At 35.2% G+C, this 24,572-nt stretch overlaps 1 protein-coding gene across 1 annotated transcript in view; it reads left to right on the top strand.

Moving 5' to 3' along the window:
- The window catches only part of LOC107700882 (TBC1 domain family member 9-like), a 32,828-nt gene that overhangs the window by 1,046 nt on the left and 7,210 nt on the right, over window positions 1–24,572 (top strand). Inside the window, exons 2-12 of the mRNA XM_016502713.1 lie at window positions 7,319–7,429; window positions 10,153–10,271; window positions 12,583–12,789; window positions 15,426–15,599; window positions 17,159–17,309; window positions 19,343–19,557; window positions 19,637–19,754; window positions 21,196–21,481; window positions 22,827–22,956; window positions 23,362–23,460; window positions 23,553–23,621. Coding sequence (XP_016358199.1) covers window positions 7,319–7,429; window positions 10,153–10,271; window positions 12,583–12,789; window positions 15,426–15,599; window positions 17,159–17,309; window positions 19,343–19,557; window positions 19,637–19,754; window positions 21,196–21,481; window positions 22,827–22,956; window positions 23,362–23,460; window positions 23,553–23,621 — 1,679 coding nt within the window. The remainder of the gene's footprint in view (window positions 1–7,318; window positions 7,430–10,152; window positions 10,272–12,582; window positions 12,790–15,425; window positions 15,600–17,158; window positions 17,310–19,342; window positions 19,558–19,636; window positions 19,755–21,195; window positions 21,482–22,826; window positions 22,957–23,361; window positions 23,461–23,552; window positions 23,622–24,572) is intronic.

The raw sequence follows: 24,572 nt of genomic DNA, 5'->3' as shown, positions 1-24,572 counted from the left end.
AAAAAAAAAAGTTTAAATTAGAGTTTGAATGGACAATAAATATTCCGATTTGATATTGATAGAAAGTTGGTTTCCATTCAGTTCTACCATTCAGTTGCCCTGGACAATACTATGACTGATCAATCCGAATCAAGTATATATTTGATTATTGTGTGTATGCATGATTGTGCGTAATATAGACTTACATGGATTTATAAAGCCTCATAATCATATTATTTCTATCACTGCTGTGAACAGGCCATGCAAGAGATGTATAGATGCATTCAAGCACCATAGAAATGGCTCATTGTTTCTGTGGGATGTTTTTAATGTGGCCGTGGTTGACCGATGGGGTTTTTTCAATGGCTGATACTAATATCGAGAGAGTTTCGGTTGACTGATGACTGGGAAAATTGCTGAAATTAACATTCATTTTCATGTTCTTAGACTTGTTTACTAACCCTAAATATTGCTTCTATTGCTTTGGCAACATCAAAATGGCCAAATATGGGCCAGTTAATCAGTCTGGCTGATATATGCATCCAATAACCCAATATAAAAGTCCTAGCATGATATTAGTGACCAAACAGGCTCAGTAAGGTTCAGTTTATTCTCAATGCCTCAGGACAGGAAGCTGAGCTGGTTAGGTGTTGTGAAATATGCTTTACTGACCTCACCTGGTGAGCTGACCTGTATTCATAGCTGGACAGGTGCTGTATGTGTGGCGTTCGCCTCTTTATCGCTGATTGACAGATATCGTGCTGGAGCCTTGAAGGGAGTTCTTGAAAAATAATGTGTTTACGGATAAAACTCGGAGTGAATAGCAGAGATCGACGTTTTTAGAGCCAAAACGTTGCCGGTATTTGTGCGCATACCTCTTTGTGTCTGTCAGTAAGAAAAGACAGACACAAAGCGTACACTAGCGAGGGCAGATGATGTCATTGTTACATAAATGTGCGAGCTGTGTGCCAGTGAGAGTCGGTGAGCCTGGCACGGCCCAGCAGACTGACCCACAGGGTCTTGGGTAGCCGGCGGTTTTGTGTATGTGTTTACAAATGTCAAACTGACCAAAAATCTTGTGAAATTTTTATTCAGACATTAATTTTTAACAAAAGAAAAGTGGAATAGGCAAGGAAGATGTAGTTGTGTGTAATGATTAGCCTATATGGTTTCTGAAACATTTTCCTATTTTTTTATTCTTTACATGTGTAAATAGTGTTTACTGTAGGCTCATCCAATTTTTCCATTTATTTATCTATGAGAACAAAAAATCACACATGAGATCTCGCTAAGATCTCCTTAATGTCTCACATGTTTCTCATTGAGAACAAATGCTTTTGAACAGTGACTTTTGCTTTTGTTTTGGTATTATTACCTGAATCGTTCCAGAATTTTCTCCTCTAGAGATCTCAACATTGTCTCAAACTCAAACTCCATAGGATCTCATCAGATTCTTACAAGAAAGTTATTGAGCTATAATCTGTGTTATTTTTATAGCTCTACGCTCAACAGCCGACTCATTGGAGTCTATTTTTAAGGCATTTTATGAGAAACATTTGAGACAAAGTTGATGCCTAAATGATAAATGCTTTAAAAAATAGTAGTGAGCTATGAAAGAGCAACTTTTGAACAATCACATTGTAGGTAGTGCAATTTTAAACCAACATAAACAAGCTTTATTCCAATTTGTTAATTAAGACGTCCAGAACAGTTGTGTTTTTGTCCATTATCTGAAGGCCTGGTGTTGTACATGCATCCAGTAGGAGCCCAAATGTCTTTTCTGTGGCTAAATATGGGTACATTTTCTCCTGAGAAAAAGACTCAGGATTATCTGGTTATCTGGTTATCTGTATGCACCAAGGGTCTGAGAGTAACGCAATTTCAATTCTCTGTGTGTATGTGCTGTACATGTGGAAGAATTGACAATAAAGCAGACTTGACTTGACTTGACTTGACTCAAGGAATCCCTCATGTGTTTCAACATTGTCTCAAACTGTGCTCAGATTTGCCATTGGTCTCAAGCATTTCTCATCAGATTATTCCAGGAAAGTTATTGAGCTATGATCTCTGTATTATTTCTATAGATCTGTACTCTACAGCCGACTCATTTGTGTCTGTTTTTGAGGCATTTTATAAGAAAAATTTGATACAAAGCTGATGCTTAAATGATAAATGCTTTAAAAAATTGCAGTGAGCTAAGACAGAGCAACCTTTAAGCAATCAAACTGTAGGTAGTGCATTTTTAAACCAACATAAACATACTTTAATCCAATTTTATCATTAGGACGTCCAGAACAGTTGCAACAGATTGACCGATAATCGGTTTTACCAATATTTTCCCTGATATTTATGCATGTTTCCATAAACAGATATCAGTTTTCTAATATTGAATCCACCGATAAATGGAGAATTGCACACAAGACCACCATTACAAACCTGTTAAAATGTAAGGTAGCTTCCTTTGATTTATTTGCTAAACTTTATTTAACATAACTGCCATTAATGCACAAATGAGGTTCGTTACATAAACGCTTGATCTGTAGTTTAAGCTTGGCGCTACGAGTCGAGTAAATCTGTCAAATCATGTCCCAAAGACATAACTTTACATAATTTAAAAATAAAACAGGCTTGAAAGAGTGCATGATGGAAATAAAACAGAAGTAAAACAATAAATGCAGGTTCTGCATATCGGTTATCAGGCACATAAACATGCAAATTATCGGTTAAAAAAAATATGAATATCGGTTTATCTCTAATTTTCATCTATTATCCACAGGCCCAGTGGTCTGCATGCACCCAGAAGGAGCCTAAATGTCTTTTCTGAGGCTCAATATGGGTGAAGTCAACAGCTTCTTTGTGTTTTTATGATATTCAATGCAGTTGTATCAGGTTGATGCTGTTCAGGAGAATATTGATTTTGTCCGTGTGCTGGTAAGGCTGTTTTTGTCAGAGCGGAGATGAATTCAATTGAGAGCAGAACGTTCTATATTTAGAATGAGAAAAGACAACAATGAAATGTTCTTCCCACAACTCCTTATCCAAGCATCCTAACTAGAGATGCAACGATTGCAATTTTTTTGGCCGATTCCGATTTTTTGGAAGTGTGACCTGCCGATACCGATTTTTGCCAATTCCGATTTTCTTTCTAAGAACTATAATTAACAGCATATACAAACAGAAATCTATGCAAATTTGAATGCAAAAATTATTTACATAATAAAAGAAATTATTAAATATTACAATTCCCCCAATCTGGACTAAGTTACAGATTTTCTCTCACTTAAACAACTCTCAAAGTAAAGTGCTCTGTGACTGGAAAGAGGAAGAAATAGTTCACTTAAAATGAGTTGCTGTATGTAACAAAACAGATGTCATTTCCCACTATGTTTATAAATAGTCTTTTTTTTCCCCTAACCTTATTAAATGTGTCATCTTTCACATCAAATTCTTACTTTGTTTTAATTAATTCAGTTAGAATAATAAGAAACTAGAGTTGTTACCATTCAAATGAAATTAGTATTAACGAACTCTATCTTTCTGCTGAGGTAACAGAAGCTGCATCTGAAGTGGCATTAGATGCATTTACACGGACAGTTTGATGAAGCTGAGGTGCCATAAATGCATTTACACTGCAAAATTTCAAATGCATAAATAATTTTATAAGATTAATGTTTTACATATTTTTTTAAACACAAATAAATGTTGAAAAAATGCAATGATACTTTTAAATATGACTAAACCACCAGTAGGTGGCGGCAAATGTCTGTTTTAATGAGTGAGTCATTTATTTATTCATTCAACCGATTCATTCAAATGGCTGATTCATTCAGAAACGAGGCAAGTGACTGTTCTTATGAATAGGCCACTAAATAATTGACTCACTCGATTCGTTCAAAAACGTGGATTCATTCAGTAACGAAACACCACTGTGTGTTGCTCAGAGACACACAACAGTGGCTTTGATCAGAACTATTTTCGTCAGCGAAATTTAGCAAAAACAGTCAATATTTTGTCTAAAATCTAAGTCACTTAATTTTGTTAAGTGTTTACATGTTTACACGCGACTGTGAGTGTGCGCGTAGCTGTGACGTCATTGCCGGCGCCGCTGGCAATAAAAGGATCGGCTCAGAATCGGCAAAACGTGAGACTGGGAAAAACCGTCCGATTCCGATCACTGGCCGGTCAATCGGTGCATCTCTAATCCTAACAAGATTCACAGGACTGATTGTGTTCCCAGGATTCACATATATGCCATCAGGGAAACACAAGCATATCTGTAAAAGGCTATGTAGTCTAGCACGCCCTACTACCATGGTCAAAATGTAGTAGTGTCTCCCATAATGCAGTGCGCTCGACTGGACCTTCCATGTGCAAATGGTTGAAAAGCAATGGATTAAAAATGCCGAATTTTTATGTTTTATAAACTCAACAACTGGATGCCACTTGCTGAATTAAACATGTTCACAAAGAGGTCTTGTGACATTAATGTAGAATACTACTATTGAAACAATTATTGTTATTTATTGTTTCCCATTTTTATAAATAGTAGGCAATGTGCAGTGCAAACTGAGCAGTTTGACCAAAAGAGGATCTAAACATTGCAGAATGACTTCAACACAACGAATACAAACATCCAGTGTTATTTTAATATTATTTATATGCTATTATAGTATTTATTAATATTTTGAATTGTTTTTTTATATTCTCAGTTTTTATTTTAATTAGACTAATTCAAATTTTTATGTCATTTTTAGTAGTTTTTATTTATAGTTGCCTTTAATTTATTGTAATTTCAGTTTTAGTTTAAAATATTTTAGTACTTTAACGTCCACTTATTTGAGTTAGTAGCTAGTTAGTTTCTAAGTTTTTCATCTAATATTTATATTTTTGGCTTTATTTCAATTAACAAAAACATTAGTTAACAATAACAACAAACGTTAATGCTGTTTGCTATAGATGGTATGATTTAACATTTTACATTCGTTATTACCTTTTTTATTTATTTTTTATTCATTATTTGTTAAAAACAAAAACCCTAGAGTATGATTTCATATCCTGTTGCTCGTATTCGTTGTGGAGTGTGAAGTGATTTTTCTTGATGGCAATCTAGTGTGATTGCACCCTAATAGAAAATGGAAAGTGTTAAACGACTTTGCTACTGTGTAACAGTGTGAATTTGAGCCATAAAGTATGTGAATATTAATTCTGGCATGCGTTGCTTGGAAGCCTTTCGGGACTGTCCAGTCAGTCATGCAGCTTAATTAATATTCATGATCCAAGAATAGAATATTTAATATTTATTGCAGAGGAAACTCAATTAATATCATTGAATGTGTCTGTAAAATACTGTCTATCAATCATATTAAAATATATCAATAATAAAATAATTAAAATGTATTAATAATAAAATATTTGTAAATTTTTTTTTCTGAAAATACATCAATATAAAAAGAGCCCTATGGAATGCTATGTCATGAAATATGTCAAGTATTTGACAGAAGAAGGCAGCTGTTTGGCTCTGTCTGTCAAAGGAACTTGAAATACTGGAACTGGAAACGGTGTGTTAAAGAATGAACTGAATGTTGTTGATGTGCACTTAAACAGCGCTCAACGCAGGGCTCTGCCACTGAATAGATCACGTGATCCTTACAGTACTCTCAAATCTCTGCTCTCTTGTTTCGCAACCAAGGAAACCGTGGCTCATCCGAGCATATGAAAGCAGAAACAGAAAGTCACATGTTCAGGAGGGGGGTGTTAGTGCACACACGAGCTCCAGCAGAAACAGGAAGCCAGATTTGTTTGGAGGATCCTGATTCACACATTCAACTTTGGCAAAATCTGTGGTGTCAAAAACGGATGCACATTCCTGTTCTTATTGTGCATGATTGATCAGTTATTCCAAATAAACGAAATGGTCTCAAATCCCAGTTTTGCTTGTGCACGTTCAAACTGGCTGAACCTGCCTGATCCACACTGGATGGTTTTGTGAGAATGAGTGCTGGAGATGAATAGCTCCTCCTCTGGTCTGCAGGTTTTGCAGGTGTCTGATGCACTGATGCAGTGCTAACGCTCCTCAGGTAGATTCTTCAAGGCCGCTAACAGCATTTGCCCAGGGGGTTTACAAGCAGCAGCCATTGAGGACTGATGTGTTTTTGGTTGCTTGGTTGTTGTTTTATTGCTACTGACCTTTTCTACACCTAGTTAGAGCTAAACTACAGCTTTTGAAGCTGTATGTCAGTATGCTTCTTTTTTTTGAAGATATGTATATATACACACTCACTGCCGTTTGAGATTTTTAAAATGTTTTTGGAAGAAGTCTCTTCTCCTCACCAAGGCTGCATTTATTTGATCAAAAATACAGGAAAAACTGTAATTTATTAATGTGATGCAAAGCTAAATTTTCCACTCCAGTCTTCAGTGTCCTTCAGAAATCACTCTAATATGCTGATTTGCTGCTCAGGAAACATTTATTATTATTATTATTATAAATGTTGAAAACAGTTGTGGTGCTGCTTATTTAAATTTTTTGTGGAAACTGTGAAACATTTTCTCAAGATTCTTTGATGAATAGAAAGTTCAAAAGAACGGCGTTTATTTGAAATAGAATCTTGTGTAACATCATAAATGTGTTTACTGGCAATTTTGATCAATTTAAGGCATCCTGGATGAATAAAAATATGAAATTCTTAAAAAAAAAATCTAAATTAACCCAAATTTTTGAATAGTATCATTAAATAAATAAATAAAGTACCTAAAAATATAATATGAAAATTATATTTTTTTGTTTGTTTGCTCTGAATTGGCTTAAAAGATTGATGATTATAATGATGATAATGAATTATTATTCGATCAAAGGAACCATCATTTTGACCAAACAGCCATAGATTACGAAAAGAGACTGAAAAGACGCAAAACTAAAATGAATCACTTCATTGAAACGAACATTTTGAACTGATTCACTGAAATGAATCGACTTTACCACCATTTTTGTTGCTAAAGCTTAAATCAGGGATGATATTAAATCATCTCTTTCTTAACATTCTCGTGTTTGCAAGTCCCAAGACAAGGATCACAAGATTACAACACGAGTCTAACGATGTGGTCATTAGGAAACATACTATTTTTCAAACAACTGTGGAAATATTCCCAAATGTTAAACTGATACTAAAACTCAAATGAAAAACGGAAACTATTTCATAAATCAAACTAGTTTTTTTTTTATAAATATCTCCATGAAATGAAACCGATATCTTTGTCTGTGTGGACTTGTTTTCTACTGTTGTACTGTTGGTTCAGTCAGTTTTGTGTGACTGATATGCAGTGGTCTGTTTTCTCACAGGTCTGCTGGTTGGTACTCTTGACGTGGTGCTGGACTCGAGCGCCCGTGTGGCCCCGTACAGGATCCTCTACCAGACCCCCGATTCCCTGGTTTACTGGAGCATCGGCCACGGTAACATACTGCCTCCGACCCCCCGCCGCCTGCCGGAGCATTAGCTCATGCTCTAGTGCCTCTAAAGTGCAAGCTGAAGTCAGAAATCTCCACTCTTCTTTCAAACGATGCCGACTGTCTCCGCTTTTAAACTTCAGTTTAGACGTGGAAAACTTCAGTGCAGGAATGTTTTAGCTAAGAAGGCGTTTGTTAGGAATCGGTATTTGTGCAGGACTACGAAGAGTCTTCTGATGCAGGGCAGTGCGGTTAATGTGCAATTAAGAGCACTTAAGATGAGATCAGAGTAACACCGATATTAGGCAGCAGGACACTGCACACTGAAACCCAAATGGATTGTGTTATAGCGTTTTTACTATGGCAGATATATTTTGCGCAGGTCTGCATTACGCCAATTGCATGTGAAGACACATGGCATCAGTTGTCACAATACCAAAGCTTTTGTAGCTAGAGCAATACCAGAAACATTTCTCTATTGCAACATTATTTTTTAGTAGTGGACTATTGCTCTTTATTTTATTTTATTTTTTAACTAAATCGTTTAAATTCATTTTATATTTTTAGTTTATATTTTAACTTATAAATCAAAATACAAATACATTTGTTTAAATATTACTGAAAATTAATCATTCTAAATAAGTAATACATTAAAACAATGGCAAGTAGCCTTCAGTATTTTTTTCAGTTCAGTAAATATTGCTTTAAAAAATACAAAAATAAATAAATAAAATAAATTCTAACCAGTATAGTATCTACTATACAATTATTGACATGGTAGATATATTTGTGCAAGAGTGATTTACGTTATTTGCACATATTATGTATATATTATTTACACATACTGCTGCAAATTAATAATTCTAATTAAATAATGCATTAAAACAATGGCAAGTAGCCTTCAGTATTTTTTCAGTTTAGTAAATATTGGTATAAAAATGAAAAAAAAAAAAACACTAATAAAATCAAACCGGTGTAGATTCTTCTGTGCAATTATTGGCATGGTAGATGTATTTGTGTAAGAGTGATTAATGCTATTTACACTTAAAGAAACAAGTAGTTTTGTCAAAATACCAAAATTTTCATTTTTGTAGTCTGTAGCAATGCTAAAGAAATTTCATGATTTTTTGATGCTGATTTCAATACCACTACAAAAACGAATTTGATATTGAGCCTCTTAAATATTTCACTATTTTATTTTAATATTGAAAAAAATTGCTTTTAATCATAAATAAAAAATAAACAGATTTAAATATTATTGCAAATTAATAATTGTAAATAAATAATACTTCAAAACATTTTCAATACTTCAAACAAAAATCAAGCAATATGTGGAGACATATTGAGAGTGAAAATACAGAGCTGAAAACAAACATGCTATTAATGGATGACACAACATGGAGTTGAATACAAGATGACTGTATCAGTAAGATTAGTATGGTTGTCCCACAGTATTTAAGGTAAGAGCATCCAGCCCCAGCCCAGAACATTATGTGTGAAGCCAAAAGAGAGCGCTGGCTTCCCAGAGGAGCGGAGAGTGCTCTGTTTCTGAGCTAATCTGGTTTACAGGCAACTGCGAATGCTGGTTCATATTTCACAAGCTCTTACTTTGCTAGCTGCAAGCCATTTGGTAAATCTCATAATTTTGGGCGAGAAACCCATGTGCCTGTTCTGATGTGCATATGCTCTGTGAAAGGCTTTAGCATGACTGTACATAGGGACTTTTTTATTGAAAAATGTATTTTCTAGAAATAATTGTAGGCTTCATTTACAGTGTAAATGTATAAATATATGTTGTAAAATAAATATCTAACTATAAAAATATATTTAAAAAATGCCTATATTATAAATATAAAATTATAATATTAATAATAAATGTACAATTTAATATTATTATTTTTGTTTACTATTTAAATATATTTTTGGTTGTCAGACATTATTAAAAAATTATGTATTAATAAATAAATAATGTAATAAATATTCAAAATTGTGTGTGTGTGTGTGTGTGTGTGTGTACACACACACACATGCATACATAAATTATAATGTTAATGTTAAATTAACAATAATATTACTATAGACAAAATGATTGATTTTTGAACAGCTAAATGATTTTTATGTTATTATTAATATTTAATATTAAATTTACGTATATAAAAATATAAAACAATATTAAGATTAAATGTAACATTTAATATAAATCGTTGGTTTTCAGACATTATAAACAGCTAAATTAATTTAATATTATTATAACATATACACCTATGTACATATTATAAATATAAAATTATAAATCTTAAATTGAATTATTATTTTTAATTTTATTAATAATATTTTTATTTTAAGCTTTCATATATATATATATATGTTTATATTAATATTAACTTAACATTTAATATTAAATGTTTTTGTGAGCTTTGGTTAAACGGCAGATGGAGAGTAGATAGTTTATTTTTTAAATAATTGTGTATTTCCATCTTTACCTAATTGCGGGGCACTCGTCACAGAACGCTCTTAATGAATCATTTGGCTCACCAGTAATGTGTTTGATTAATTGTCTGAGGAGAGCTGTGCTAACACAGAGCTAATTAAACCAAGAACCCGGACCCATCTGCTGTTCAGTTCTGAGCAAATGAAGTCGCTGCAGATAAAGACTTCAAATGAAATGCATGATCCTAAACGACTGGATTCGTATTATTTGACGACGCAGAGGCTTTTGTTTCTGGCAGGGAGCTCTCGTAAGGAGATCACGGAGAACTGGGAATGGCTGGAGCAGAATCTGCTGCAGACGCTCTCCATCTTCGAGAATGAGAACGACATCACCACCTTCGTCAAGGGCAAAATACAGGTTACACATTAGCATTTCAAACACGCTATTCGTTTAATTGGTGCTTCATTATAAGCCAAAGCGCTTATAGGTGTGTGTTTGTGTTCAGGGCATTATAGCCGAATACAACAAAAGCCATGATATCAGAGAGGATGACGACACGGATAAGTTTAAGGAGGCCATCGCTAAGTTCCGCAAGCTCTTCGTCATGCCGGAGGAGGAGAAGCTGGTCAACTATTACTCCTGCAGCTACTGGAAGCAAAGTTACGAAGAAATATTCATCTTAATATTAAGAAATATTCATCACATTTGTTCATTTGCTGCAAATTCATCTTTTGCCATTATGTCCATAATGATTAAAAATAAATATTTTTATTTAAAAGAGGAAACTTATTTAAATATTTATTTATATTTATTTAAATGTATTTGCTTATTTTATGAAATAAGCACCTGGTGAAGTACTTTTAATTTGTGTAGAGTTTATATTAGATGATCAAAAATAGACATTACTAATTTATTATGTAATAAATAAAAGCTGGCGTTTTAATGTTTTTTTATGTTATTTTTTGTTCTTGCAAAAAATAATTATAATGATATATACTGTTACTGTGAAATAAATTCAAATAGAAAATCTAAATTAATGTCAATTAATTAATCAGTTTAAATAAATTTAAATTAAATAAAATTCCTCTTGTGATGTGAAAAATGGTTTTCTAAACAAGTATTTTTGTTGTTTTTATTTATTATTTATTATATTTATAGCCTATTTATATTTTTATTTTATAGCCTATTTTATTAGCTACATTTACCGGTACTTTAGAAGCTAAATTATTTAAGATATGACGTATATAATAAAGCAGTATATTTAAAGATATAATAATAAATATCTGCCAATGAGATAAGAAAAATAAAACATGTTTTCCTTTTAAATTGAGTTTATTTTTCTTACCCCATTTGCAGATTGTTTTTCTAGGTTTAAGTATAAACTCACTTAATTTTGCTAATTTGTTTCAGAAAACAAGGCTTAATACCTTTCAGTAATACAGCTTCTCAAGTAAATGCATTCTGATTTTAGATATTTGTACTGTAAAAAAAAAAGTAAAAAATGCTGAGTAAGAAATATTTTTTTAGTGACAGATCAGTCACAGAACTGCTGTTTATCGAATTCATTAGATAATTGTAATTGTCTTAAAAATGGGAGTTGAAATACAAAAAAGTGAAGGATTATATTTTGGAGCGAACAGTCGTCTGGCAGCTGTGTGAAATTGAAAGGAGCAAATCTGGCTCTCCTTCAGAGCGCTCTGAACACCGTCTGTGCAAACTAAGAGGATTAATGCTCTGATGTACAGAACAGCTCCACCAATTCTATGGTAAAGTGACAATATTGTAGAGTTTAGTTCGCTATATGCATTTAGAAGGAGTTTAGGAAACTTTTAGCAGCCTTTTTCAATTTTATATTTGTTTTTGTGACTTCAGGGATTTGGACGCCAGGGCTAAAAGCGAGCGATACCGGGCACTTTTCCGCCTGCCGAAAGACGAGAAACTGGACGGTCACACAGACTGCACGCTATGGACCCCCTTCAACAAGATGCACATCCTCGGACAGATGTTCGTCTCCACTAATTACATCTGCTTCACCAGTAAAGAGGAGACCGTCTGCAGTCTGATTATCCCACTCAGAGAGGTGCGTCCCGCCAGCCGCTCCACTCTAAACTAATGACATGACACTCGAATAAGTACACAGCATACACAATCAAAATTTGAATATGCATAAGCATTTATCCTGCATTCTCCACCATCTTTCACAATCCAGTCAGTTGCTGCAGCATAAAGACATTTTTAATGATTACACTTCGTGGAAGTAAAATGGGTTGTGCATCCTGTCCCTCTCTGTCTTCACTAGGTGACCATCGTTGAGAAAGCCGTAATTGGTGCTTTAGTGCTTACACGTGTCTGTCTGTGTGCTTGTGTGCAGGGCATTATCGCCGAATACAACAAAAGCCATGAAATCAGAGAGGATGATGACACAGATAAGTTTAAGGAGGCCATCGCTAAGTTCGGCAAGCTCTTCGTCATGCCGGAGGAGGAGAAGCTGGTCAACTATTACTCCTGCAGCTACTGGAAGGGCAAGGTGCCTCGGCAGGGCTGGCTGTACCTCAGCATCAACCACCTCTGCTTTTACTCCTACCTGCTCGGGAAAGAGGGTGAGTACACTACAGCTACACATCAGGGGTGGGCCTTATTTCTGATTGTATCTATTGTAATGTAATGTTTTGTTTTAAAATAGAAGAATCACGGTTTTGAATAAAAAGGTCAGCAAGTGTTTCACTAGGTGACCATCGTTGAGAAAGCCGATAGCTGTAACGTCCTTCCCAGCCCCTTGTCAATCAGCACCAAAAACAAAATGACCTTCCTCTTTGCCAACCTCAAAGACCGGGACTTCCTGGTGCAGAGGATCTCGGACTTCCTGCAGCAGACCACCTCCAAAATCTACTTAGAGCGGGAAATCACGGGCAGCCTCAGCAGCTCAGACGACGAGGTAGGAACAGCTCTGTGTATTAATCTACTTGTATTTATTACTAATATTCTTTTTTAAGAAATTACTCAGTAAGCACACATGAAAATTTCCAATAATTTCTATTCTGTTAAACTTTCTATATATCAAAGAATCCTGAAAAAAATGTAAAAGATTTTGAAGTATTTTTAAAAGAAAGGCTGCATTTATTTGATCAAAAATGCAGCAAAAACAGTAATATTTTGAAATATTATTGCAATTTATATATTTCAATAAACATTTTCTATTGTAATATATTGTAAAATGTAATTTATTCCTGTGATCAAAGGGATAGTTCACCCAAAAATGAAAATTCTGTCATTAATTACTCACCCTCATGTCGTTCTAAACCTGTAAGACCTTCGTTCATCTTCAGAACACAAATTAAGATATTGTTGATGGAATCTGAGAGCTGTCTGACCCTCCCATAGACAGCAAGGTAACTACCACGATCAACGTCCAGAAACGTAGCAAGGACATCGGTAAAATAATCCATGTGGCATCAGGGGTTCAACCGTAATATTATGAAGCTACGAGAATACTTTTTGTGTGCAAAGAAAACAATAATAACATAATTTATTCAGCAATTCTTCTTCCCGAGTTAACGTCTTCTGCCATTTTGGAAAGTACCCCAGAACGTAATCGACGTAATCAGCGCTGTTTACGTTCAGCGTGCGCATGCTTTATCCTGAACGTAAACTACGCTGATTATGTTAAAACTAAAACCATAAAAAACAATTCTGTTACTTGAAGTAAAATAAATGTTAACATAATGTTTAAAATGAATTCTTTTAAAAATCTAAAACTAAAAATGGATTCTACAAATGAATTAACTCCCAAAAAATGCAGGTAATGGCAACCACATTTACAGAAATTCTGCACAGTGTGTGCAGAACTGCACTGAACAAGTTGTTGTTAATGATTTATTTAAACGCATATCAGAGTTGTGGTGCAAGATATCACAAGGAAGGATGTATGTCTTGACTCAGTGTTGCCAGATATTGCTATAAAAAAATAAACTGTAAATTAGACCCAGATGTGTTATCTTTACAAATAAGCCACATACCAAAATATCATGACTTGCACCTGCCTACTTTATTATCTCCATAATATGGATCGCATTATGAGCCAAGCCGATCCTAAACAACAGGCCCAAAGTCGCTTAAATAAGTATTGTTTATAATAAGAGGATTTGGCAACCCTTCAAGAGCGCTCTGCAAAGCAGCCTTCCGAACTTTCCCACTTTCATCCCAAACACAATGGCTGTTGACAGTGGTTTAGTTAAAATTGCAGAACATAACGAGTCTTTGGTCATTGTAGTATTATTTTTATTTAAAAAAAATAGTGGATACTGAACGTGTGAGATGGCAAAATGTTGCTATGGTTACAACAATGTCAATCATCAGTGAGTTCTGTTCCATACTCACACAAAACAATAATGTATGAGATTTACCACTGTATGTAAATGTGGTTGTCACTCCTGAAACTTTACAGTGTGTACAGTAAGTGGCTATTGAGTATGGAAGCTGTTGTAATATATTGTAAAATGTAATTTATTCCTGTGATCAAAGCTGAGTTTTCACTCCAGTCTTCAGAGTCACATGATTCTTCAGAAATCATCTAATATGCTGATTTGCTGCTCAAGAAACATTTCTGATTATTATCAATGTTGAAAACAGTTGTGCTGCTTCACATTTGAAGATACAGGATTCCTTTCTGAATGGACAGTTCAGAACAGCATTTATTTGAAATATAAATCTTTTGCAACATTATAAATGTCTTTACTGTCATATTTAATATGTTTAATGATTCTTTAAAAAAACATATTACAGAATATATGTCTAATTATTATTATTTTACATGCATCTCTTCTGCTGTGCTGTGTGCAGGTGTCCTCTCAGCAGGGCAGTGTCTTGTCCTGTAGTCCCCAGCGCAGCGCTCTCGGCTCTGAGGGAGACAGTGACAGACAGGCTATTGCTACAAATATACCCCAGCGACTTAAGACTGGTTTTGTGCTCCAGGGTCACAAATGTTCTGTCCTAACAGATCTTAATGTTTACTCTTGTGTGGCGGTTTGTTTCAGCTAAGCTGGTGATCCGCTGGGCCGACGTGACTCAGCTGGAGAAGAACGCCACGCTGCTGCTGCCGGACATGGTGCGCGTCAGCACACGCTGCAGCGAGCACGTCTTCTTCATCTTCCTCAACATCAACGAGACCTTCAAACTCATGGAGCAGCTCGCCAACATAGCCATGAGACAGCTGCTGGACAACAAGGGCTTCGAGCAGGACCGCTGTCTGCCCAAACTCAAGAAGAAGTCGCCCAAGAAAGTGTCGGCCCTCAAAAGGTCGGTGACCGCAACACTCAGGAAGATAAAGTAGATCTAGTGTTAGGAGGTGAATTAAACACCAGACATTTAACAAAGTTGCGAATAAATATTTATCTTAATATTCTATATATATATATAGAATATTAATATTTGAAATATAAATCTTTTGCAACATTATAAATGTCTTTACTGTCATATTTAATATGTTTAATGATTCTTTAAAAAAACATATTACAGAATATATGTCTAATTATTATTATTTTACATGCATCTCTTCTGCTGTGCTGTGTGCAGGTGTCCTCTCAGCAGGGCAGTGTCTTGTCCTGTAGTCCCCAGCGCAGCGCTCTCGGCTCTGAGGGAGACAGTGACAGACAGTTCAATCTCAATGATAACAGGGTTCCCACAGCGACACAAGCCCTGATGACCATGTACCGCCGGCGGTCCCCGGAGGAGTTCAACCCCAAACTGGTACAGCACCCTCATGCCTGATCACAAACACCACAGCATCGTGCTTTTATCACTGTTTACTGAGAGGACTGAAGGAGAAGGACAGGAGCTGATGTACATTCAGTTCACAAATCAACAGGATTAGTAGAATAGAAATGTGTCCTGCCAAATACTGTAAGAGGCTGTGCATTATAGTGATTTTACCATGATTAAGAGCTGCCTTTCCCCCTAAAAAAACACAGTTAAAGCATTGCCATACATGACCTTGAGTGACTTATTGCTTTTATAAAACAACAGGAAGACACCAATAGTTATATTTGTGTTTATAAATTAATATTAATTGTCAGAGTAAACAAATCTTATGTGAAGTTACGTAGTTCTTGAGCTTTATTATTGGCTGTTTACAAACAACACAGCTTCTTGGTTCAGTGTTATTTTAGTATTTTTGATTTTACTGTTGTAGTTTTTGTTAATATTTTAAATTACATGTTTTGTTTTCATTTTAATTTTAGTAATTTTAGTTGTATTTGTGTCATTTTTATTTATTTTTATTGAATGTCTGTGTAATTTGTATTCATTTTTATTATTAGTTGTAGTTCATTTAGTTTTAGTTATTTTATTTTATTTTTTAAGTTATATTTTTGGGGGGGTTATGCCTTTATTGTTGATAGGACAGTGAAGATAAGATAGGAAAGCATAGGGCAAAGAGAGGGGAACGGAATCGGCAAAGGACCACGAGTCGGGAATCTAACTCAAGTCGTCGGAAGCGAAGTTGTGCTGCATGTCGACGCATTTTTATATTTTATTTAATTACAAAATATAATCATTTCTAAATATTAATGTATAATAATATAGTATAAAAAATAATATATAATCACAATAATATAAATATTATAATATACAAATATTAATTAAATATTAATATATATATATACATTTATTATTATTCATTATTTTCATATATTATTTCAGTTAACATGGATTTTATTTGAAGTAACAAAAAAAGGTTTTAACCCTGGTGCGGTCACAGGTGTTTGTTTATGGGCATTTGAATGCACCTCGTCCAGTCAGAGTTCAAAGCCTGAAGTCAGATGCAGGTTATTGCGTTGTTGTGGTTAAAGCAGATACTTAAGTAGGACACACACAGGAAGTGCAACTGATGAGAAGACTGTGTACAGTTCATTCTCTTTGCTGACCCTGCAACAAATGACCTGAAAACCTGCTTATCCAAGTCATTCGCTTTAAAACTACTAGACTATGTTAATTTAGTCACACAGTATCAGTGCGTGAGAGCGAAATGCATGTAAATCTTGCAAAGATATATACGTTTGGCATTCAGAATAATATTCTAGTCATTTTTGGGGGGATTTTGCTTGCAAGATTGTCTAATCTAAAGCTTTTATATACATTAAATGCACCACGTTTTAAATTTGAGAATAGAAAGTTAATGAAGTTCACGGTTCACTGGCTTCGCTTCTTTGCCGGCGCTTATTTTCAAAGTGAGAGTCTCCTACATCAGCACTTGTGAAGCTGAAGTCAGGACAGCAGATGAGTCGTGCTCTTTATACTCATGTTTTCAGGCTAAAGAGTTTCTGAAGGAGCAGGCCTGGAAGAATCACTTCACCGAATACGGCCAGGGAGTGTGTATGTACCGCACGGAGAAGACCAAAGAGCTGGTGCTGCAGGGCATCCCGGAGAACATGAGAGGAGAGCTCTGGCTCCTGTTTTCTGGTGAGTCATGCATCCCACAACTGACTCACAGACAGCAGGGAGAACAGCAAGACTGGATTCAAGCAATAAATAACTAACCAGATAATTAGTCCTATCGCCTTCTGTCTACTGATATCTTGTGTTGTTGATATCAAAGAGCCTGTGGCCAATTAGTTTCTACACATTTATCTGTCATTTGGTTGAAGCTGGTCAGATTAGATAGATGCCAAGATGAACAAGTTGTGTTAACCTCATTCTGCAAATAGTGAGCAAAATATGCGGTAAAAGAACATATGATCCAGACTACATTAAATATGATTTGCATGGAGCATGATGTTTTTATGCAGCCAATTATTGTATGTATGTATATATGTATAAATAAATAAATATTTTTTGTTGGTAAAAATAATTGTTTTTTTAAATAATGAAAATAAAACAATAATACATTTTGTTTGATTTTAAGAACATTATTTTAGGAAAATAGGCAAAGTAAAAGAAAATATGACCCAGATTACATTAAATATGCTTTGCGTGGAGCATGATGTATTTTATGCAGCCAATTATTTTCCAATATATATATATATATATATATATATATTAAATAGTACTACGTATTATTTTTTTGAAAAAAGAATTATTTTTAAATAATGAAAATAAAACAATAATACATTTTAGGTTTGATTTTTAAGAACATATTTTATTGTACTTTTATGCAAGAAACAATTATCAGTACTTAATGTTCCATGTAAAATCTGGATCCTGAAGCAAAACCAGCCACTGCACTAGACATTAGCAATCAGGAACAAAAACCTGGGCATGTTGAAAGGTGTTTACTCTCTTTTACGTGTGCATGCACCTGTTTTGTTGTGCGGTTGTTTTGTGGTTCAGCGCACGTACCTGTTTGTCTAATACAGCACTGCTTCCTGTTTGTTAGATGTGAGCGCCTTATTCAGAAGAGTCACACATGCACACTTCAAAGCTGTCTAGGCCAGTGCACAAACTGAAACACATGACTGCACAAGCACATTTCTGTGGTAGTAAACAAATAGCTGCCTTGTTTTCCTTCACAGTTTTCTGCGTTAGCAACATTACAACATGATGAAATCACGAGATTGAAGTTACTTTGAAACTTGCGAAGCTACAAGCTTCCCATGATTTAAAGTGGTTTAGCTTATGTTAAACTACTCTGTTGAATTACCTGCCCAAGCTGCTCACTACATTGAAGCTAGTATAGTCGACAATAACTGTTATGTGATCTAATTATCATCTTAGACAGTTCAGTGAAATGTATCTAATGTGATACAGAAACAATGAGCAGGTTGTAAGTTGCAAGATGTAATCAAATGTACATTGTATTTTCAGTGCATAATTTCTATTAAAATTAGATTAAATTTGTAATCGAATTAATTACATGATGTCGATTAATTAATCTAATTAATAAAATAACTAATAAAATTAATTTGACTGTGAAAATACACACAAAAGATTATTTAAAGCTATTTTTGTGCTAAATGGGAAAGTATCAAGTAGACATTACAAATTGTAGCTTTAGAAATAAATATTTATTTTGATTACACATAAAATTTATTACACATAAACATTTAGGCTACAACGGCCAAACATAAACTATGGAACATCAAAGAAGATAATTTGAGAAACATCTCAGTATTTTTTGTTCATACAATGAAAGTCATTGATAACCAAAACAGCTTTGTTACCAACAAAACTGCTTTAACTGCGTTAAAATATTTTAATGGCGTTATTTTTTCATAACTAATTAATTAAGTTAAAGCGTTAAACTGACAGCCCTAATATATATATATAGAATTATCAAATTATTTTGTCCATGCCATAGAAAGAGCCTTTGGTGATGATATAGAATAAATAAATCGCTAGTTTTACTGCTTAAAATAAAATAAAGGGCAGGAATTAAAACCACTGGTATAACTGAACTCATCATGACCCAGTAAAATTATTATTATAATTTTTTTTCAATTTGTGCTGCTGATAAGTTGATTGTTTGGTTGTTTAAGTGTGTATATTGGTGTGTACAGGGGCGATTAATGAGATGGCCACTCATCCTGGTTATTATGAGGATCTGGTGGAGAAGTCGATGGGCAAATATAATCTGGCCACCGAGGAGATCGAGAGAGACCTCCACCGCTCTCTTCCAGAGCATCCAGCCTTTCAGAATGAGATGGGCATCGCTGCTCTGCGTCGAGTCCTCACTGCATACGCCTTCCGCAACCCCAACATCGGCTACTGCCAGGTACGATGCACAACAACACACCTTCTGCAATAAATGCACCCACAGCTTGGTCATAATGCCGGTCTGTCGTCTTCCACAGGCCATGAACATCGTGACCTCCGTCCTGCTGCTGTACGCTAAAGAGGAAGAGGCCTTCTGGCTGCTGGTGGCCTTATGTGAGCGCATGCTTCCCGACTACTACAACACCAGAGTCGTAGGTGAGCTCCTGCATCATCCAGCTTCTCGAATGCATCAGCGAGCCACCAGATTTTGGATGCATAAATGAAAAGTAGCAGTGTACAATGAATCAAATGACCACATGGACTAGTATCGGTGAACATTAAACCACAAAAGACTGCTGTGTATAATTAAATCTGCATCTTCTGCACGTATCTGTGTGAATGAGTGGTGCAGTTTCATCTGTTACACGCTTACTCAGGCACACATGATGCTTACAGTGTTTTCAGCGTCTGTTGTCTTACTATATGAGGAAATAAACGCAAACTTCATCGCCAGAGCTGCTCTGAGAGTCATGTCACCAGTATTCCACCAATTCAATTCATAAAACTATCATCAGATACACACAAAAACTCAAAGGTCTTAAAGGACATAACTATATTATAAAATAAAATAAATTCATAATAAAATAAAATGTAAAATTAAATAAATTACGAGCAGAATTGTTTTATTAAATTGAAGAAATTGAGGCATAAATATATTACAAAATAAAATGATATAAAATTAAATAAAATTGGAATCACCATGACCCAATGAAAGAATTTTGTTTCACAAGTGTTATTGTGTAGAATGTAGTTCTCCAAGTAATAATAACAACAATAATAATAATAATAATAATAATGAAACTTTTTTAAGAAAAAAATTATTGTCTTGTGTTTCTTACATGTTTGAATTTTAATAGTAAACCTTCAAAAACACAAGACACATGATTGACATTACTCCCCACTCCCGGAAGACGCGTGGACGAAGGGGGGAGTAATGTCAATCATGTGTCTTGTGTTTTGCTCCCCACGTGTTCCATGACCCAGTTTTCCCTCGTGTTTAATTTTGTTTATTGATCACAGGTGTTTCTCGTCAAGTCCTGTGTATTTAAAGTGTTTCCAGTTTTAGTTTCTTTGTCCGGTATTGAATGTCGTCTGTCCTCTCCATACGTGTGTGTTCCTGCCTGTTTGAAAGAATAAAGACCTTTGATGTTAATTCTCCTTCGTCTCCTGAACAGTAGGCAAAACGTGACAAATTAAAGTGGAAAACGCTGAATTTGGGAAAATAAAACAGAATTTTTGAAAAAAATAAAATGTTTTTCATAAGGCCCTATTAATGGTAAAATATGTAATAAATTATTAAGTTGTCAAAGTTTTGATTTAATTAAACCATTAAAATAAAATCTAGAAAATTTAAAATGAAAAACAGAATTTGGGAAAAATTTGAATTTGAGTTTGAGATTTAAATTTGAGATTTTAAAATGTCAGTATTTCATACATCCCTAACAACTTTTTTTTTTTTTAAGTTTAATAAATTGATGTTGAATTGCATGATTTCAGTTAATTGTGAATTTGGGAAAAAATAAAACCATTTTCATAGTGCCCTATGACACACATCCAGGAAGATCTGTGAGCAATGAGTGTGTTTGTGTGTATCTAGGTGCTTTGGTGGACCAGGGTGTGTTCGAGGAGCTGGCTCACGTCTGTGTTCCTCAGCTGTACGACTGCATGCAGGCGCTGAGTGTCATCTCCACCATCTCTCTGTCCTGGTTCCTCACGCTCTTCCTTTCCGTCATGCCCTTTGAGAGCGCCGTGGTGGTGGTCGACTGCTTCTTCTACGAGGGCATCAAGGTCATCTTCCAGCTAGCACTGTCGGTGCTCGACGCTAACATCCATCAGCTGCTGAGCTGCAAAGATGACGGAGAGGCCATGACCATCCTGGGCAGGTAGGAGAACCGCATACTAAGTGTGGTATACTTCATAATGAGTATGTTGTAGTATGCTGTCTAGTAAGTATGCATAGTATTCTGCATACAGTATGTACTGTTCTGCAAAGTCGTATGCTGCATAGTATATACCATACTGCGAATTTAGTGAATGTTGCATACTACATAGTGAGTATATAGTCTGTAAGCAGTTCATGTTTATGTTGCGAGGTAATTATATTGAGCATACTACATACTAGTATACAGTATATTGCAAATGTATAGAATGTAACATACTATAAAGTGAGTATATATAGTCTAAGCAGTGTTTTTTGTGTACTACAAAGTGGTTTTATGCTGCATACTACAGAGTACACAGTGGACTGCAAATTAAGTTTGTATTGTACTACGTATTAAGTAAACCATGTTGGTTGTGTGATTATATGCGATATGATTATATGAGTTTACAGAATGCTGAATATTGTGTATATAGCATACTATATAGTGAGTATATATTCTCTGTAAGCATAGTTTGCTAATGCTGTGTGCTGAAAAGTTAAAATATGCTGCATACTATGTAGAGTATACAGTACACTGGAAATTTAGTGTTTCTAGTATACTGCGTAGTGAGTATTCACCATCTATAAGCTAAATATGTGAACCGCAAAATGATTATATGTTACATTCTAAATAAGAGTATACAGTATCCTGCAAATTTAGTGTGTGTAGCATACTTTATGGTGTATATAGTCTGTATTGTATGTGTACTATAAAGGGACTATTCAGTAGTATATGTGTATGTAGTGTTCTACATAGGGACTATATGGTAATATATAGTGTACTACAAAGAGACTATAATGTAATATGTGTATATAGCGTACTAGAAAGGGACTATTCTGTAGTATGTGTGTATGTAGTGTACTACATAGGGACTATACTTTAGTATGTAGTGCACTACAAAGTGACTAAATTGTAATGTGTGTGTCTATAGTGTGGGACTATACTGTATACTGTATACTGATTATTCTGTAGTGTGTGTGTATACAGTGTACTACAAAGGGATTATTCTGTAGTATGTGTGTATACAGTGTACTACAAAGGGATTATTCTGTAGTGTGTGTGTATACAGTGTACTACATAGGGATTATTCTCGAGTGTGTGTGTATACAGTGTACTACAAAGGGACTATTTTGTAGTATATGTGTATATAGTGTACTACAAAGTGTATATATATGTGTGTGTATTTATAGTATACTACAGTATATATGGAATAGCAGGATCTATGTATGAAACAGTGATGATGGTGCTGATTTTCTTCGTTTTGCTGACTCAAACGAGTGTGTGTGCTTGTGTATGTGTGTTGTAGGTATCTGGACAGCGTGACCAATAAGGACAGCACTCTTCCTCCAATCCCTCATCTTCACTCTCTCCTGACGGATAATGGGGAGCCTCATCCTGAGGTGGACATCTTCAAACTGGTGCGCAGCTCCTATGAGGTCCGTTCATCTCCAGTTCTCAACTTGTATATCATAAAGTGTGTTCATGTGTTGTGTGTGTGGTGTTGCATGTTTGCTGATGTTCACTGTGATCTGCAGAAGTTCGGATGATGGTGCTGATTTTCTTCGTTTTGCTGACTCAAACGAGTGTGTGTGCTTGTGTATGTGTGTTGTAGGTATCTGGACAGCGTGACCAATAAGGACAGCACTCTTCCTCCAATCCCTCATCTTCACTCTCTCCTGACGGATAATGGGGAGCCTCATCCTGAGGTGGACATCTTCAAACTGGTGCGCAGCTCCTATGAGGTCCGTTCATCTCCAGTTCTCAACTTGTATATCATAAAGTGTGTTCATGTGTTGTGTGTGTGGTGTTGCATGTTTGCTGATGTTCACTGTGATCTGCAGAAGTTCCGCTCCATCCGGGCGGATGTGATTGAGCAGATGCGTTTCAAACAGAGGCTGAGAGTGATCCAGGCCATTGAGGACACCACCAAACGCAATGTGGTAATCAGACACTCTCCATACTGACACTAGTGTAGTATTAGCCCTCAGTCAGAGGATCTGGAAGTTTAATATCTCATCCACTGGATTTGCAGGTGCGTACCATCGTGACGGAGACACCCTTCAGCATCGATGAGCTGGAGGAGCTTTATACACTCTTTAAGGTCAGTCCCAAGATGAGGTCATGAATCAGCCAGTAGCATATTTACAGCGAGTGTGCTGTGATTTAAGATAATGACTCCTCTGTGCGGGAGATGGATTGTGTGTTAATATATTGCAGATGGTTGAGTTTTTATTAGAGTCTTGTATCTTCATCTTAAGCAGTTCTTCAGGACATTCATTAGCTCTCATTGACACAGCAAGCACTCTGAGGGTTTCCTTGTATCTGGATAAAAGCCATTTCTGTCCCAAATGTCTTGTTAATTTAAAGAAATAAAAGTGGTTATGGTTATTAATCAGAGGATGCTTTCCATATGGCAATAATGAAAAGTCACAGAAAACAGCACTTCTCAAAAAATGATGCCACCTAGCTGGAGTAAAACCATTTTATTATTTAAAAAATAAATTAATAATAATAATAATTATTATTATTATTATTATTATTGAATTTATGATAATAATTAATTTGTATGAATTAATATAAATCACAAAATAATTATTTTTATTATACATGCTATTTGTCATGTCATTTACTGGTTCTTGCTAAATAATTGTTTATTATTATTATCATCAATAGATATTTTCTATTGGATTGAAGTCAGGTGATTGGCTGGCCATTCTAGCAGCTTTACTTTCTTTCTCTGAAACCAATCAAGAGTTTCCTTGGCTGTGTTTGGCGTCATTGTCTCGCTGGAATGTCCCTCATTTCATCTTCATCATCCTGCTAGATGGCAGCAAATTTTTATCAAGAATGTCTCTGTACATTTTTCCATTCATCCTTCCTTCAATTATATGAATTTTGCCAGTGCCACACCATGATGTTTTTGGGGTGATGTGCAGTGCCATTTGACCTCCAAACATGGTGTGCATTATGGCATCCAAAGAGTAAAATTTTTGTCTCATCTGACCAGACTATATTCTCACAGTATTTCACAGGCTTGTCTAAATGTGCTTCA

Source organism: Sinocyclocheilus anshuiensis, unplaced genomic scaffold (assembly GCF_001515605.1).
Source record: "Sinocyclocheilus anshuiensis isolate Anshui unplaced genomic scaffold, SAMN03320099.WGS_v1.1 scaffold1127, whole genome shotgun sequence".
Lineage (NCBI taxonomy): Eukaryota > Metazoa > Chordata > Actinopteri > Cypriniformes > Cyprinidae > Sinocyclocheilus > Sinocyclocheilus anshuiensis.
The sequence above is the reverse complement of the archived record's forward strand: the minus strand, read 5'-3'. Positions and strand labels throughout refer to the sequence as shown.